This window comes from Nannobrachium achirus, assembly GCF_963921795.1.
Source record: "Nannobrachium achirus genome assembly, chromosome: 21".
Taxonomy (NCBI): domain Eukaryota; kingdom Metazoa; phylum Chordata; class Actinopteri; order Myctophiformes; family Myctophidae; genus Nannobrachium; species Nannobrachium achirus.
The window spans coordinates 7,153,320-7,171,194 of NC_137828.1; the positions used below are offsets into that span (position 1 = coordinate 7,153,320).

A 17,875-nucleotide genomic window follows, 5' to 3' on the forward strand; every position below is an offset into this window, starting at 1 on the left:
ATTGACTTAGAATGGGGGAAACTTCGGCACGTAATAACTGCCGCACGATTTACGCCACCCCGCAATATATACATAAAAATTTGCGGCTCGGCCGGGAATGGTGTGCTATTACTTTTCTTTCCGATCCGCGTTACCATTGCGACGTAATTCGCAAAAAACGACGCCCAAAAACTCCATTGACTTTGAATGGGGGACTCATTCATTTGTCGTACAGACTCGCGGCTGGTGTCGTATTTTTTTTTTTTATCAAAAAAATATTTTCTCAAAAAAAAAAAATTCTCAAATTCTTTTTTCTCAATTTTTTTTTCTCAATTTTTTTTTCTCAACATTTTTTTTCTCAAATTTTTTATTTTCTCTTTTTTTTCTCAAATTTTTTTTTCTCAAAAAATTCTTTTTCACAAATTTTTTTTCTCAATTTTTTTCTCAACATTTTTTCCTCAACATTTTTTTTCTCAAAAAACCGTTTGTCATACAGACACGCGGGTTGCGTCAAATGACAAGATTAACTCATTGACTGCCAAGGCACGAGTTTCACGAGTTATTACAGTACTCCCTGGCTGCCACAGCCCGAGTTTCCCGAGTTGGAAGCCATTTTGAAAAAAAAAAAAAAAATCTTTTTTTTTTTTTTTCAAAATTCTTTTTTATAAAAAAATTTCTAAAAATGCCTCAAATGTATTAGGCATGATCGCAATTGCGAAATTGCATGTTTAGCCCCATAACAAACACATCTTTCAAAATGTCAAAAATGGCTGTTTTGTCTGACTTTGAAGGCTTGTATCTCATGAATGCCTGAACGGATTTCCAAGCGGATTTTTTTGTTTGAAAGCTGTTAAAAAGTACTACACATATGGTGCATGATCTAGGCATGGGCGTGCACGATCCGTGCACTAAAAATTGATCCGTGCACTAGAAATTTGGAAGGTGGCAGTGTTTGTTTTGTCTGACTTTGAAGGCTTCTATCTCATGAATGCCTGAACGGATTTCCAAGCGGATTTTTTTGTTTGAAAGCTGTTAAAAAGTACTACACATATGATGCATATATGGTGCATGGGCGTGCACGATCCGTGCACTAAAAATTGATCCGTGCACTAGAAATCTAGGATAGTGGCAGTCTGGTACTTGGGGGCCATCTTGAAATGGCATTCAATGAGTTAAGAGTCCTTAAACTTAATTGGGGCCTATTTCGCCAAACAGGAAGTGCCCCTCACCAAACAGGAAGTGACCCGTTTTCTCGTGAACCGTTTGTCGTACAGACATGTGGGTGGTGTCATATGAAGAACAATAATGTTAAAGTTTATGCAAAAAATGCTAATGTTAATAACGCTAATGCTAACACCAACCGCTACACAAGGTTGCACAGACTTAGCGAGCTGCAGGCACACTTAAAATTTCTTAGAAATTTTATTTTCTAGTTATTATTATTATTATTATTTTGAAGTATGGCGGATTACAATAAGTGTTTTGCGATTGCATTGCATGGCAGGCACACTTAATGACAAGTACGACAAACATGCAGAGATGTTAGTTGGGAATGGGCTGAACATACTAAAATGCTGCGTTCAAGTTCAGGGGAGTTTGGAAAAGGTATTAATTTTCCTGAATGCTGCGTTCAGGTACAGCATGGAAAGGGAAATGAGGGTATTTCAAGGACAAGGACACTTCTTCAGTAACTCTGGGGGAGCCTGGGATCGAACTGGGAACCTTCCTGTTCCCAAGCAGCTACCTCTACCTCCTGATCCACTGACGCCCCTACATATTTGAAATACTGGGTGACTGCTTGACCACCTACCAAGCCACAGTCACTGCTGCAAGAACCTTCTACTACTCAAACCTCATAAAAAAAACTGCCATAGACCAAAAGTTCTTCTGTTCGACACCATGAATCTCATTCTCACCCCTAGCGTAAAGGCCAACCTGGTTGTCTCCCACACCACCTGTGAAGTCTTCCTCCTGTTCTTCATGGACAAGGTAGCCTCCATCAGGTCAAACCTTCCACCCACCCCCAGCGACCATCTCACCCTTCCCATGCCAACTGCCACTCTATGCCACTTCAAGCCGCTCTCCCTCTCCTGCCTGTTTGACCACTGTCTCCCTCATGAAACCCACAACCTGCTCAGTGGACATCATCCCCTCACACCCAGCCAAGGAGGCTTTTGACAGCCTAGGCCCCAGTGTCCTGTCTATCACCAACAGATCCATGATCTCAGGTCATAGTCCAACACATTATAATAAAAACCTTGCCTGGACCCCACAGATCCAGCAAACTTCCACCCGATCTCCAAACTCGCCTTCCTGTCAAAAGTGTTGTTCTCTCCCAACTTCAATCATTCTTGGACTAAAATGCTTCCCTGGAGGACTTCCAGTCTGGGTTCAGTGTGATGTACAGCTCTGAGACGGCTCCTTGACTGCCATGTGACGATATTCCAGAGATATATTAGTTGTAACACTGCTATTGTAAATGTGTTCTATTAGTCATATTGACTTGACTTGACAGCTGCTGCAACTGTAGGATATACAATCTCATCACTGTTAAAATCAGATGTCCTTTCCTATTCATTGACTATCTCGTCCTCTTTGCCTGGGCACTATGACAATTATAATGTGGAAAGGCAGAAGTCAGTACATGTTGGATTCTCTACTGGAATGTGCTTTCTTGGACATTCTACGAGAGATTGAGATTTTGTGCCAAAAAAGAGACAAATAAAAGACCTTTAAAATGGAAAATGATCATGGACTTTATAATGGAAGTTTGGACTTTACAGAGATGGGCAGATTTTCAATGCTTGTGTAATTCAGACTTTTGGCATTTTCTATTACAACCAAAAAGTATTTTAGAATGTAGGAATGGAATTGTTGTTGATATTTCAAAAGTTCCTGTGACCATTTATTCTGTATTTTCAAATAAAACATATATTTGTTATATATTGATTATCTACTTGACTTCTTTATGTGCGTAAATGTGTGAATCAATTTACTAAAGGTTCAGCTAAGTTGTACATTTAACTTAGATTGTTATTAGTGGCCAAGGCACGAAGTGCCAAAGGCCACTTATTGATATTGGACTTCAGCACTATTATTATTATTATTCCGCCACTTTTTCTCTAGCGGCTAGACCGTGCAGTCGCTTTTTACGAAACTCGGCAGTATGGCAGAGGACTATGCCAAACGGCTAAAACGCGAAGCTCGCAACAATCGGCCAAAGGGTGGCGCTGTAGGAAGCCTTTGAAAAATGCCAACTTTGAACAGGTAAAGCTCATGCTCGGTTTCAGGTCCAGCTATGAAACCTGTATACACTTATGCGCAGAGATGGGCAGTATTTGATACTGCCATACTTAATTAAGTGTGCCTGCCATGCAACGCAATGGCAAAACACTTATTGTAATCCGCCATACTTAATAATGATCCCACAAAATTTGGAGCCGGGAATGGTGTGCTTTTCTTTCCGATCCACGTTACCATGGCAACGTAATTCGTAAAAAACTACGCGAAAAAACCCTCATTGACTTTGAATGGGGGACCTGGAAAAAAAAACCTGAAACTTTGGCGCCACATAACTCTGCCATACTTTTGCCTAGCAACGTGATTTAAACTTTAAATGCACACACAACTTTGGTCTTTTTCCGGCCAATAGGGATGAGCTGTAATTGATTAAGCCCCGCCCCCTCTGTATTCCTATTGGCTGGGCTTTAAACAGCCACTATTCCAGTTCACAGCATGGTACCGTCTTGAAACTTGGTGTCTGGACTTAAACGGCCAATAGGGACTTATTACTTAAGCCCCGCCCCTCTTACGCCCCGCCCCTCTCTTCCTATTGGCTTAGCTTTAAACAGCTATATCTCCAGTTTGCAGCATGGTGACGTCTCGAAACTCGCTGTGTGTACTTACATGGCAAATAGGAATTATCTGTAATTGCTTAAGCCCCACCCCCTCTGCCTTCCTATTGGCTGGGCTTTAAACAGACATGTCTCCACTTCCCAACATGTTACTGGTCTCAAACTCAGTGGGTGGTCCCACAGTCCCAACGGCTAACCGCTAACAAATGCCTAATGTTTAAAATGATAAAGGGAAAAATGCAATGATAATGCTAAAAATGCTAAAGCTAATGCTAATAAAATGTTTCTAATGATAAAAATGCTAATGTAAAAAATTCTAATAATGATGTTAATGTTAATGCAAAAATGCTAATGCTAACATCAACTGCTATACAAGGTTGCGAGCTGCTGGCACACTTAAAATTTCTTAGAAATTTTCTTTTCTAGTTTTACCCTTAAAATTGCTAAATACAAGGCACAATACTACTATAAAAAACGATACAATACTGATTACCGCATTTTAAAACGATACAATACGATACAAAGCCAAAACGGTACGATATTTTGCTTTTGCAAACGATATAGTAGATCATTGCAAATGATCGATTTTTCGATTCAGTTACTATATCGTTACACCCGTAGTGCATAACATTTTGCATTCTTTGACTGCCTGAATCCAAAATCTTGAAATGATTCGAAAAGTAAGTGTTGCTTAATTTTGCTTCATCATTGCTTCATTAGATGCAGTCGGTAAAAGGCTCATCAAATGAAGAGGAGGAAGAGGATTCTGGTGAGAGTCATGGATCATAATCCCTTTTATGCAGAAAGCCTCCAAGCTGCCTGTGATCCACTAACTGTGCACTGTCTTTACTCTCCACAGAACACTGGATGCTAGAGATGATGGATATGCTGAAGATAGAAAGCGATGAGGAAGGTAACAAATGAAACTGCTTTTAGCCCTTTGCACACAGGCGTGTTTATCCACACTGATAAAACTGACAATTTCATTTTTTTTTTAAAGAAAACATTGATTCTCTACGACCTCATGCACACCAGATCCGAATTAGCCGTGCAACGAGTGGCTGCGGGCATACGTTATTTTCTCGATCGAACCCAGTTTGATTTGTGCGTCTTGTCGCATGCTGTAAAAAACTCATCACTCTTTTATGACTCCTTTTGGGATCCGCAGCGCCGATTCCACACAGCCTTGCACAGCAAATCCAATGCGTTTTATTCATGCAACAAACGAAAAAAACGCAACTGTCCTGTGTGCAAAGGGCTTTATTGTCACATCACAGGTTTACAGAAGTAAAATGAGATGGGCAAAATTGGTTTTCGTGCATCTTTCCCATCTTATTGTTATTAAAAAGAAAGGGGGGGGGGCAAGGGGGGGAAGTATCTACATATCTACACATAGTACATGGGAGCATAGCTGTAGATGTATATAGCAAAACAGTGCATTGTACTGTACATGGGTGGGATTAAGGTGCAAAATATTAGTGAGTGTCAAACGCCTATTCCACATAAGGTAGATTTTTTTATGTCTAAGCTAGAAGTATCCACTAGTAATGATAACACTTTACATGATCACACATGTCTATAATGCATTACTTAACACATTGGATGTCCACGTGGTGTTAACGCGTCAAACTCTTTGATGTCGCTGGAGGCCCAACGACGCGTTTGACGCGTTGTACAGTAAACTATACTGTACTGTGCTACTGCACTTGGCTACCACGGTGATGAAACAAACTCCATTTCCCAACATGCAGCGCGCAATTACGTCATCCGGACGCGCCGTCGGCCTCGTTGACTTCCTGTCTAGCAGCTGCACAAAAGTGCTGTTTTCTACGGATTCTCTTCCTTTTTTCATTTTTTTCTCAAAACGGCAGCCTCTTCTACCGGCCGTCACACAAACAATGTGGCTCAGAATTGATAAAAAACGGTCCTGACTGAAAGAGAAGATTTTCGCGAAATAAACAGGACATACTCCGATTACATTTACTCAGATTACTTTTCTCGCCAGTACTCTCGCCGGTAGGTAAAATGACGCGTTGCCATGGGCACCAGCAAACACACACACGTCATACATCCGGGCACCCGATGTGTTAACATGCTTACTGTAAGACAATCTGCATACAACACTGTATAATTATAAGCACTATCATGCACACACATATTCCGCATACCAATCATTTATGGTCACTGTACTTTTCTTTTGGCCAGGATCATAGTGTAACCATCAGATATTGCATGTAAGTTTATCTCAAGTACCCGTAATTTGCTGGACTATAAGCCGCACCTGAATATAAGCCGCACCAGCTAAATTTAGAACAAAAAAACAAATGTTTACATAATAGGCCTAAGCCGCACCGGACTATAAGCCGCAGGTGTCCTTCCTGCTTCATGTTAGAGTGCCCCTGGTGGCCGTTAGCTGTAAAAAAATATATATAAATCCTTGTCAAAGACCATTGTAAAACTAACTAACTGGCCGTTAAATGTAAAAAGCTTTATATAAGCTGCACCGCTGTCTAAGCCGCAGGGTTCAAAACATGGAAAAAAAGCCACAGCTTATAGTACGGCAATTACGGTATGTATATATACAGATAGTAAGGGCTTATACTTGCGTGACATAAGTGGCGGATGGAGACTCCATTTCTTCTAGTTTTTTCACAATTTGTCGTCGCCATCACGGCACCAACTCACTACTGTCGTGCAGGTCAGAGGACCGAAATGCACCGCATTAACAGAGCATTGGTCTCGTTGAGTGTTATTCAGCTCTGTGACGTTGGAGGCGCTGTTTCGTAAAAACAGTCTTCAACCAGGAAGAGTGTCTCCGTCAGGTGGATAATCTTTCATTTCGCCTTATAAATGTATTTTAATGGTGTGGTGGGGGCTCAGACTGCATCCACTAAGTAGAGTAAGCTTTCAACTGTCCACTGATACCTTTGGTTTGGTCAGGGGCGAAACAGTTTTTTGTTATTTTCGGACCAGACTGCAGGGTTTTCCGGTTTTGCCAAGGAATACAAAGGTAAAGGAACATAGCGTTAGGAAGAACTCCACTAACGCTATGGACCAGAGCTATGCAGCCCTATATTTATTCTCTTTAATGTCTTCCTGCAGAGCTCATGGAACCTGACCCAGATGATTATGATAATGGTAGGTAATGAATGAATGAATTGATTGATGGATTAATGGATGAATGAATGACAACATTCTGTCAATAGGTTGACCTCTTTCCCAGGCCCAGGTTTTCAGTGGGAAATTGTATATTATATAATAATTTCACCATTATCTATGCTTTCTAGATGAGGTGTACAGAAGATCATGCTGTGAGAGATGTCAACACGTTCAACAGGTCAGTTTATTCAACCCGATTCTCCTCTTTTAATGATCGTAGTTGATATCATGTGTGTATGCAGCCCTACAGGGTTATGCAAAGGCAAACATGTAATTTAGATAGCATATAGCAGGGGTTCCCAAACTTTTTTGTCTCAGGGCACCCCTACATTATAATTTTCACTCCCAGCACCTTACATTTATAGCATATCGTCGTTGTCGGGTGGAAACCTTGTATGTCCAAAACCGTTTGTTTTCTATTTATCATCTATAAAATGTACTAAACTAGTGAAAACAGCAGATCTACAAGCACACAACGCCTCGCATCTGTGTGTTTGTAGATCGTATGTTTTCACTAGTTTTGTGTGACAGTATTGCATCATGAAGCAGGGCTTTGCGTACACATTTGAAACCTGGAGATACAAGGTTTCTGCCCGACAGTGACGATATTTTAGTCATTATGTTGCGTAGAAAACGTTGAGATAACAGCCATTTTGGTTAGAACTGACTGAAAATAACTTTGTACTTCAAGTTTAAAATGATGATGATGAATATTTTTGTGTCCAAGTGGCCAAATAAATTCCAAATATTATCAAATTATCTTGCGGCACCCCTGGACTGCCGTCACCCGTCACCCACTTTGAAAACCCCTGGCATATAGCATAGCGGTATGTATACAGACCGATGCCTGGCCATTTTTCAACTTTGCATCCTATCGTAGATCGAAGCTATAGTGTGTATAGCTTCAATGTACAGATTATTGAGGATACATTGTGTGTGTGTGTGTGTGTGTGTGTGTGTGTGTGTGTGTGTGTGTGTGTGTGTGTGTGTGTGTGTGTGTGTGTGTGTGTGTGTGTTGTGTCTTTGTTTGACAGAGCTACGGCAGTAAGAAGATCACTCCTAAGAAACTCTCCAGAGGACGCTATCAGTGAGTCTGAATATCACTTTGACATCATCTACCTTTCTGCTTTAATTATAGATTGAATAGATTCATCATCACATGAACACATACCAAAATGTATTTCCATCACATTGGAGCTGCATTATTTCTGGAAGAACAGGACACATATGATATTGTTATTGAGTATTCGAAAAATATTATTTTGTTACATAGCTAATATTCTGGACACTTTATTTTATGTTAGTGCTGCCAGAATTGGCCAAAACATACTTTTGAATATTCCTTTTAAAACACCTCTTGGGTTCAATCCATTTGAACCTATTTTATGCAGTAAAACATAATTCCAACACAGCAGAAGTCTCTTCATTTCTCTATATGCAGCGAGATCTTGCAAGATCAAATTAATGATTCATACTTATTTTATTCTATAGCCTTTTAGCCAATTTTAATAAAGCTGTATGATTTCATACAAGCCCGGAGAACAGGGACGCATCACTCCAACGATGTGCTCATTGTTCTGTGATGGAAGTTGGAACAATATTTACCACAACATGAAATGGGCAATTATAATCAATGGTTTCTTTTTTGTTTAAATCAAATTAAGGTAGTCTACAAGATAAATGTGACTTGGAGGAAGTTTTACCGTAAGAGACAAGAACCCAAATTTATTCTTCGTTGAAAGATGAGGTCTTCACGGGTCCAATTTTTACTACCCGAACCCAAAGGGACCCGGGGGAAATGGAGCCAGACCCATATGGCCCTGTCTATAATTTGGAATTTCAGAACCGTTACCCGAACAGCCCCGAAACGTGACGGACCCGGTCCGACGGCCCCGTACTGTTATTAGGCAAATTAGATCCGATACCCGTGCAGAACGAGAGGTCCGAGACCCGAACCTGTGGCCCCGAAATGAAATAATGCCAACGTTATTATATTAACTCACACAGTGCCTATCCCGAACTAGTTCGGGATAATTTGGGCCGTATTAACGTCCTGGGTGCCTATCCCGAACTAGTTCGTTTTTTTTTTTTTTTCTTTTTTTTGAGCCGCGCCGCCGGCCGTCATTTGTTTACACGGCCCGCGAGAGCGCCGCGCTGCCGATATTTATCATGCAATCCAAGATCTTTAGAGCTCATTTTCTCTGTTCCATGCATATCCATGAGGTGTGCAAGGTTTAATCATGGCTAAATCGCCAAAAATAGGGCTTCTAAATTGCTTGGTAGCCAATAGCTAACTTCAAGCTAACTTCATCCTGTTCCTGTACATGCACAAAGGAAAGTGTTCAGGCGCATCATGGCTGCACAAGGCTTGTGTATATACCAGCGTATCTCTATGGTGTTTTTTATGGCCACTGGGCGCCCTCTAGTGGTTAAAGCTGGCACAAATAGGGTTAAGAGTTGTATGAGACGTCTTTCTTACCTAAACGTCGCCATGGTAATGGTTGCAGCAGCTACTGCTGCTGTCAGCGGCGCTGTGTCTCTCGTCACAACATGATCTTTTCCCAGACCAAGTCAATCAATGCGGACAGTTTGTAAATACAAATAAATCCAAGTTTTCTTTATTCCTTATTCTTTGGCTAGCCAATGCTAATGCTATCATTTTCTGTCGCATGTGTTGTTTATTATATCTGTCTGCTTTGAGTTTCCATTATGCTTTGCAGAGCATGACAACATGCAATGACAACTCCATTGTAAACCATTAACCAAAACGTTACGTTAATATCAACAATTTTTGATAATAATAATAACAATCAACTGCCCCATACAGTGTCTGTGAGTGAGTTCTAAACAAACAACTTTTCACAACCAATACATCAGATTACATGCTGCATCGTTTAGTGCCATCTTGTGGCGTGATCTTTTTGGTGCAGTTGGTGCGTTCTCTTTCATTCAATCTCAGCTGACTCGGGTCCACTCGGCGATTTCACTATCTGATACCCGGGAACCGGGGCAGACGGTAACTGGCCCGCCCCGCCGTTACCCGGCTCGGGGCAGGTAATTTCGGATCGCGGGCAGGTCCGAAGACCTCTAGTTGAAAGGCGGTGTTGCGTGGCAAACCACAGCTAATCTACAAACTCACAATGTGTTGCATCAGTGGCACATTGTGGACCTGTATATCGGCTCGCGTTTGCAAACAGCACCGTCAAAGCCTTGAGGGGATACTTCACCTTTCAGCCTGACAGCTCTGTGAACTTGCGAGACCAGCTGCCGTATAACGCTAGTCTCCTGAGAACTTGTGCGGCAGATTAAGATCGAACCTTAATTCTTTATAGTCAATATAATCGAAGGAATACTTTAATATGGAATATTCGTTGGCAGCTCTATTTTATTGTGTAATATTGATATACTATACGTTGAAGCCATTATGAATATTTGATTTATGATTTATGATTATGATTGATTTACTATGGAATGTATGAATTATGCCTGACTATGAAATATTGTATTTTTATTTGGGGCTTATGATGATGAAATTATGGCTATTAATTAAGATGATGATCAGATATGGTGACGTGATTCTCTAGAGGCCCAGAGGGTGACGTTTACTTATATGGGTGTTGTCACAGTGTGATCAGGGACAGACAGGTGACCGGCTGCTTAGAGTGGCAGGGCAGACTATTTTTCAACCACTACACTATAACAGAATAAGCCTTATACCAATACGTTTTTGTTTTATATCATAACTAAGTCGGGCTTCTGATATTTCTGTTAATAAATGAACTTAAATGATATACGGAATGTGTGCGTTGTTAATTGCGAAGCCGCTCTTACAAAGTTGAAAAATTGCCCACGGAAAGAAGTGGATTCCACACCGGCTCACAGTTTGTTTCTACGTTAAACTTTGAATGAAATGAAACCTGGATTCCCACTGGATCGCGTTCCTGGAGAGGACTTTGTACAGCTGCCAAAACCATCGGTTCAGTGAGTAAACAATAGCGCGGTGCGCCCCGCTGTGTTGGCCTTGAATGCAAAACCGAACTGTTTTAAAGTGACTTTCAAATCTCAACAATCTGCTATAATACAAAGCGCCGCTGTGAAGCGATACGAAATAAAACCAAGTGCTGGGATATCATCATACGAAATCAAATCAAATAACATGCTTGATGGGAATGAACAGTGAACAATTAAGAGAATAAAACAAAGGGAATCCAATGCAAATGAATGAAACACTGTCTGTGTGGGGAAAACGAAATGAATGCAAACCGATGTTCAAATGAATAAACTAACGAATCAAACTTGATGTCAAGGAAATAAACTGTGCGAAACAATGAGTGATGAAAAGGAAAATGTGGAGGCCGAAATGGTCACTGAAATGAGCAATAAAGAAAGGCGCGCTGCATTTAAAGTCCTCAGTGCAACGCGCAGTGGTAAACTTGGACACTGCACTCGCAAAATGAATGAAATCAAAGTAATGATGCATGAGGTTGATGGTACAAAATATGTGCGTCAATCTGTTGCTGAATTTGTTACAATTCTGGATGAATTTAAAATGTACCATGAAACTGTTCAGACCTTTCTCACTGAGGATGTGAGGGAGGAGGAGAATTTGAACTGGTATGAGCCAAAAATGGCCGATTACAATTCATTTATGGGTGAAGTGGACCAATGGTTAAAAAGTGGGCCTTAAGAGTCTGACCCACAAACTTTGGTGGATCCAAATGACAGTGTGTCTGTGTCAAAGGTATCAAAAGGAACAAAGGCCTCAAAAACGACTACCATTTCATCTGAACGCACAAATGTTGCTGCGGACAAAGCTGCTTTACTGGTTAAAGCTGAAGCTCTCAAAAGAAAACATGCACTGGAAATGGAGAGGAATCAATTGAGTGCACAACTGGAAACATTGGATCTGGAGTCAGATATTGCTGCAACTGATGCAAAATTGAAAACTCTGGAAAATCTGGATCTGGAGTCTGAAGGAAATGGAATGGAAACTCAGACCACAGAAAATCTGAATGAAAATGTGGAGGAAGGGACTCGTGGCACTGGCCCAGAAGAGCAACTAGGGGCACAAACGACTGCGTTTAGCGCAGACCTAAGCCTATCACATTTGGATCTTGGCCTGGGAGCTATTCCTAAAACACCACTACAGAATATGATGCAGGCTCCTACGGGACCACCACGACACAATACAAGGACTAACATCAAAGGCTATGCTATGACAGCTGCAGCAGCTGCGGCGGAAGCAGCAGGGGCTGCAGAAGCGGCAAAACCCCGTGTATCCAAGGTTTTTGTGTCCGATGGAACCCAAGGACGAGACAGGTCCCACCTACAAGACAGGTCCACTCCCAGGAGTGAAATGCCAGCGAGACCTGACAGACCTGAGCTCACAGCTATCCTGCAAAGACAGATAGACCTGGCTGATCTATTCATGGTGCAGCAGAGGCTAGCCTCACTTCCAAGAAGAGAAGTGCCTGTGTTTGATGGCGATCCTCTTGCCTACCGACCATTCATGCAGACCTACAAGCATAACATTGAGAATAAAACCACCAGCAATGCAGATCGACTGTACTTCCTGGAACAGTATACAGTTGGGCAGCCAAAGGAATTGGTATGAAGCTGTTTGCATTTGAATGCTGCAACAGGTTATCCAGAAGCCATGCACCTGCTTAAGCATCACTTTGCTGATGACTACTATATAACTACTGCCTATATTGAGAAGGCTTTGAACTGGAACCCAATACGAACGGATGACGGACAGGCACTAAACAGCTATGCACTCTACTTAAGAAGCTGTGGAAATGCAGTCCGAGATCTCCCATGCATGACAGAGCTTGATTTGCCATCTCATATGAAGCAACTTGTCTCAAAGCTCCCATTCAAACTGAGAGAGAAGTGGAGATCTACTGTATGTGACATCGTTGACGAAAAACATCAAAGACCAAGGTTCTACGATCTGATTGAGTTTATTGAAAAACAAGCCAAAATCATTCTGGATCCTGTCTTTGGTAAATCCAAGATATTACTGGGAGGGCAAGAAACCCCAAAACTGACTTGCAGTAAATGAAATCATGCAGCAAGAAGAGTTTTGTTACTGCTGTAACGCCAGTTGCTTCCCAGACAGAACATGTTGCCAAGACGGAACCCGACATGATCTCCAATAAGGAAAAGGAAACAGAATAACGGACACCACTGCGGTGAAAGGAGGAGAGGCATTTGCCAAGCCTTGTGTATTCTGTAAAGGAAATCATACGATGGAATCATGTCAAACAATGTCGAAGGTTCCCCACAAAGAGAAGGTTGAATTTCTAAAGAAACTGGGATTATGCTTTGCCTGTTTGGTGAAAGGACATATGAGCAAGACATGCAAGAAGCGCCTCACTTGTCATCTCTGTGAGAAGAAACACCCAACGGTCTTGCATATTGAGAACTTCTCTCCAGCAGACATGGCAGTCAAAAAGGATACCAGCTTCAAAAGCAACCCCATCACCAGCGCTATGGTGTCAACGGAGCATACAGGGGCCGGAACCACAGACTACAAGTTGGCAGTTGTACCTGTGAAGGTGAAGGCTAACAAGGGAAGCTGTGTCATCGAAACATATGCGTTTCTTGACCCCGGAAGCAATGCAACCTTCTGTACGGAGAAGCTGATGGAACAATTGTCTATCAGGGGAAAAAGAACAGAGATCCCTCTCAAAACGATGGGAAATGAAAAACCAGTGAAAACCTACAATGACTGGACTGGAAGTATGCAGCCTAGATGGCACAAACTTCATCGAACTTCCAGAGGTCTTCACACAAAATTCCATTCCTGTCAGTCAGGAAAACATCCCCATACAAAAGGACCTAGAGGCATGGCCTTACCTGAAGGATGTCCACCTGAACTCTATCAGAGCAGAGGTCGCTCTATTGATTGGAGCTAACGTCCCGAAAGCAATAGAGCCGTTGAAAGTCATCAACAGCCAAGGCAACGGGCCCTATGCGGTTCTGACACGCTTAGGCTGGACTGTAAATGGACCTCTTGGCAGTACCGCTCCAACAGATGAACATGAACGACCTCGAATAACATCTAACAGAATTTCTGTAGCCAAACTTGAGGAGCTTCTCATTCGACAATACAATCAGGACTTTTCAGAGCTGGCTCACAACGAAAAGCAAGAGCACTCCTTTGAAGACAAGAAGTTCATCAAAGTGGTCAGTGACTCCATCACAAAGAAAGAAGGCCACTATGTCATACGACTCCCCTTCCATCAAGAAAGTATCTGCCTACCGAACAACAGGAAAATAGCAGAACAAAGAACCCGAAGTCTCAGCCAGAGATTTAAGAAAGACAAAGCTTTTCGCAACGACTACATCACTTTCATGAACGATGTCTTGATGAAAGGACACGCTGAAAGAGTTCCAGAAGAACAGCTCCTACGGACTGATGGAAGATTGTGGTATATTCCCCACCACGGGGTCTACCACAAAAGGAAAAAGACAATCCGGGTGGTATTCGACTGTACTTCGTCCTTTCAAGGAACTTCTCTGAATTCTGAACAGCTGCAAGGTCCTGACCTTACGAACACCTTGCTGGGTGTACTCCTTCGATTCCGACAGGAACCAATGGCAGTAATGGCGGACATCGAAGGAATGTTCCATCAAGTCAAAATACCTGAAGATGATGTAGACTTCTTAAGATTCCTGTGGTGGCCTGGTGGAAACACCAATGAACCCCTGGCAGAGTACCGAATGACGGTGCATCTTTTTGGAGCAAGCCAATTTTGCACTGAAACGGACGGCTGATGATAATGAAGGGAAGTATGGGACTGAAGTTCTCAACACCATCCGCCAGAACTTCTACGTGGACGACTGTCTCAAATCTGTCCAAAACGAAGAACGAGCGATCTGTCTAGTACAGGAGTTGAAAGCAGTGTGTGCTACAGGTGGATTTAAACTCACCAAATGGACTAGCAACAATCGTTCTGTCCTCGCCTCTGTACCAGCAGAAGAACGGGCAAAGGAGGTGAAGAATCTGGACCTCGACACGGACAAGCTGCCTGTAGAAAGAGCACTAGGCATGCGATGGGACATAGAGTCTGACACATTCTTCTTCATGATCACTCCGAAACAACAGTCACTTACCCGCAGAAGTATCCTGTCTGTACTGAACTCAGTTTACGACCCTCTTGGTTTACTAGCACCAGTCATGCTGACAGGGAAAACAATACTCCAAGAGCTCTGCAAACTGAACTGGGGCTGGGATGAAGAGATTCCGAATGCTTTCGCATTGAAATGGAAGGAATGGCTTAAAGAGCTCAACCTGATTTCGGACCTCAAGGTCAAGAGATGCCTTAAGCCACCAAACTTCGAAACCTCTAGCGCACAACTGCACCACTTCTGTGATGCGAGTGAGCGAGGTTACGGCACAGTAAGTTACCTCAAACTGTCCAGCAACAGCGGACAAACTCACATTTCCTTCGTGATTGGAAAGGCAAGGGTTGCACCTCTGAAAGTGGTGACAATCCCAAGACTTGAACTAGCAGCCACTGTCCTTGCTTCACGGATCGACAGAATGCTGAAAAGAGAGCTTGAGGTAACCCTAGCTGATTCTGTCTTCTGGACAGACAGCACCTCTGTCTTGAAATACATCCTGAATGACACCAGAAGATTCCAGACCTATGTGGCTAACCGAGTGTCTACTATTCGAGATCTAACACACAAATCTCCGTGGCGCCACATAACGACCGCAATCAATCCGGCAGACAGTGCATCAAGAGGAATGCGAGCAGAGACTTTCCTTAGCGATGGAAGCTGGCTGAAAGGACCAGACTTCCTGAAAAGGACTGGCTAACACTTTCTGAAGTACCTCTCGTACTCTCAGACAGTGACCCAGAGATCAAGAGAACGGCTGTTGCTTTTGCTACGACTGTTCTACAGAATCCTTGTCCTATGACACGCTTCATCGAGCACTTCTCTTCATGGGACAGATCAATCAGATCAACAGCCTGGATCTTGAAATTCAAAAGGTTTCTGAGACACTTGAGCCTCCAAAAGAAAGCAGGTTACGCTCTGCACACAGTGAAACCAGACTTACCTGAACAGCTGTCTGTGAAAGATCTTGCAGAGGCTGAAGAGTCACTCATATCCTACATCCAGCAGCAAACCTTCAAAGACGAGGTGGCCTCCTTGGAAAGGGGCCAACCTGTGAAAAGGAGCAGTAGGATCTACAAACTCGACCCTGTCCTCCAGGATGGTACCCTGAGGGTTGGAGGCAGGTTAAGTAAGTTGGCAATGCCAGAAGCTACGAAACATTCTGCCCAATGACCATCACTTCTCAAGACTACTCTTGAACCACATTCACATCTTAGTGGGTCATTGTGGTAGAAACCAGATGCTCTCCAAACTCCGAACAAAGTACTGGATCATTAAGGCGAACTCGACTGCAAGGAAGATAACCCGCAACTGCGTACTATGCAGGCGATGGCATGGCACTGCGATACAACAGAAAATGGCGGACCTACCTCTTAACAGAATAACACCAGACCTACCCCCCTTTACCCATACTGGCTTGGACTACTTTGGTCCTATTGAAGTCAAGAGGGGCCGGAGTAAAGTGAAGAGGTATGGAGCCCTGTTTACGTGTCTTGCTACTAGAGCCATACATCTGGAGATGGCCTACACCCTGGATACAGACTTCTGTATTTCTTTTTTTTGTGACCAACTTTTTATTTTATTTTTCTTTTCTTTAAAACAGGACAATATCTCTTATCCCCATCTCCATACCCCCACATTTGCACAGACTACAATAAAATAAAAAAGGAAACATGGCCTGTATGTACTGTATACACATCATCGTACCGCTTCTAGATCAGAATCATATCATGAGAAAGAGAAATAAGAAAATTACAGCAGATAAGGGAGAGAGCATAGGGCAGACAAAACATGTAGACAAAACGTAGACTTCTGTATTTCTGCACTCCGAAGGTTCATCTGCAGACGAGTCCAAGTGAAAGAAATAGTTTCCGACAATGGAACTAACTTCGTAGGTGCTGAAAGAGAACTTCGACAAGCATTCGACCACCTAAACCTTAACAACATCCAGCATTCCGTTCAAGCTGAAGGTATAAAGTGGACATTCAACCTTCCCTACGGACCACATCATGGAGGTGTGTGGGAGCGTCTCATTTGCATCATCAAAAAGATTCTCTACGCAATCACCAAGGAACAAACCCTGGACGACAAGTGTCTCCAAACGGCTCTGTGCGAAGTGGAGGCAATCATGAATGATCGCCCTATCACGACTGTGTCTGACGACGCAAAAGACCCAGAACCTTTAACACCTAACCACCTGCTTCAAATGAAAGGAATGCCCACTCTTCCACCTGGACTCTTCGGGAAGCATGACCTCTATTCCAGAAGAAGATGGAAACAAGTCCAATATATATCAGACCTCTTCTGGAAACGTTGGACTCGGGAGTACCTTCCGCTAATGCAGGAGAGGCAAAAGTGGAACGAGGTGAGGGAAAACTTGAAACCTGGAGACATAGTCCTCGTCATAGACGAAAACTCCCCACGCAACTCCTGGCCCATGGCCAAATCATGGATGTCTTTCCGGACAAATGGGGACATGTGCGCGTGTCAAGATCAGGACACAAAATGGAACTCTTGAGAGGCCCATTACGAAGTTGTGCCTCCTCAAAGACATGATTTAACTACGCAAGCCACGGAGGATCGACGGCATCCCCCGGACGGGCACTCCAACCGTCACGGTGCAGCTGCTGACTGCCACATGCCCGTGGTCGAAGATCCCCCCCCCCCCCCCCCCCCCACTTTACACATATACTGACACAAAATAACTTTGATACCTTTTTTGAAAGAATACTTTTTCGAAGAAGATTTTTGAA

The 17,875-nt window shown here is 42.8% G+C and overlaps 1 protein-coding gene across 1 annotated transcript in view; it reads left to right on the forward strand.

Moving 5' to 3' along the window:
* Positions 1–4,553: 4,553 nt before the first annotated feature.
* LOC308307231 (A-type potassium channel modulatory protein DPP6-like) overlaps positions 4,554–17,875 on the forward strand; it is a gene marked incomplete at both ends in the record, with an annotated part of 64,299 nt that continues 50,977 nt past the window's right edge. The window contains 6 exons of the mRNA XM_080752404.1: positions 4,554–4,602; positions 4,693–4,746; positions 6,936–6,971; positions 13,434–13,625; positions 14,975–15,121; positions 15,853–16,246. Of these exons, the coding sequence (XP_080608530.1) occupies positions 4,554–4,602; positions 4,693–4,746; positions 6,936–6,971; positions 13,434–13,625; positions 14,975–15,121; positions 15,853–16,246 (872 nt within the window). The remainder of the gene's footprint in view (positions 4,603–4,692; positions 4,747–6,935; positions 6,972–13,433; positions 13,626–14,974; positions 15,122–15,852; positions 16,247–17,875) is intronic.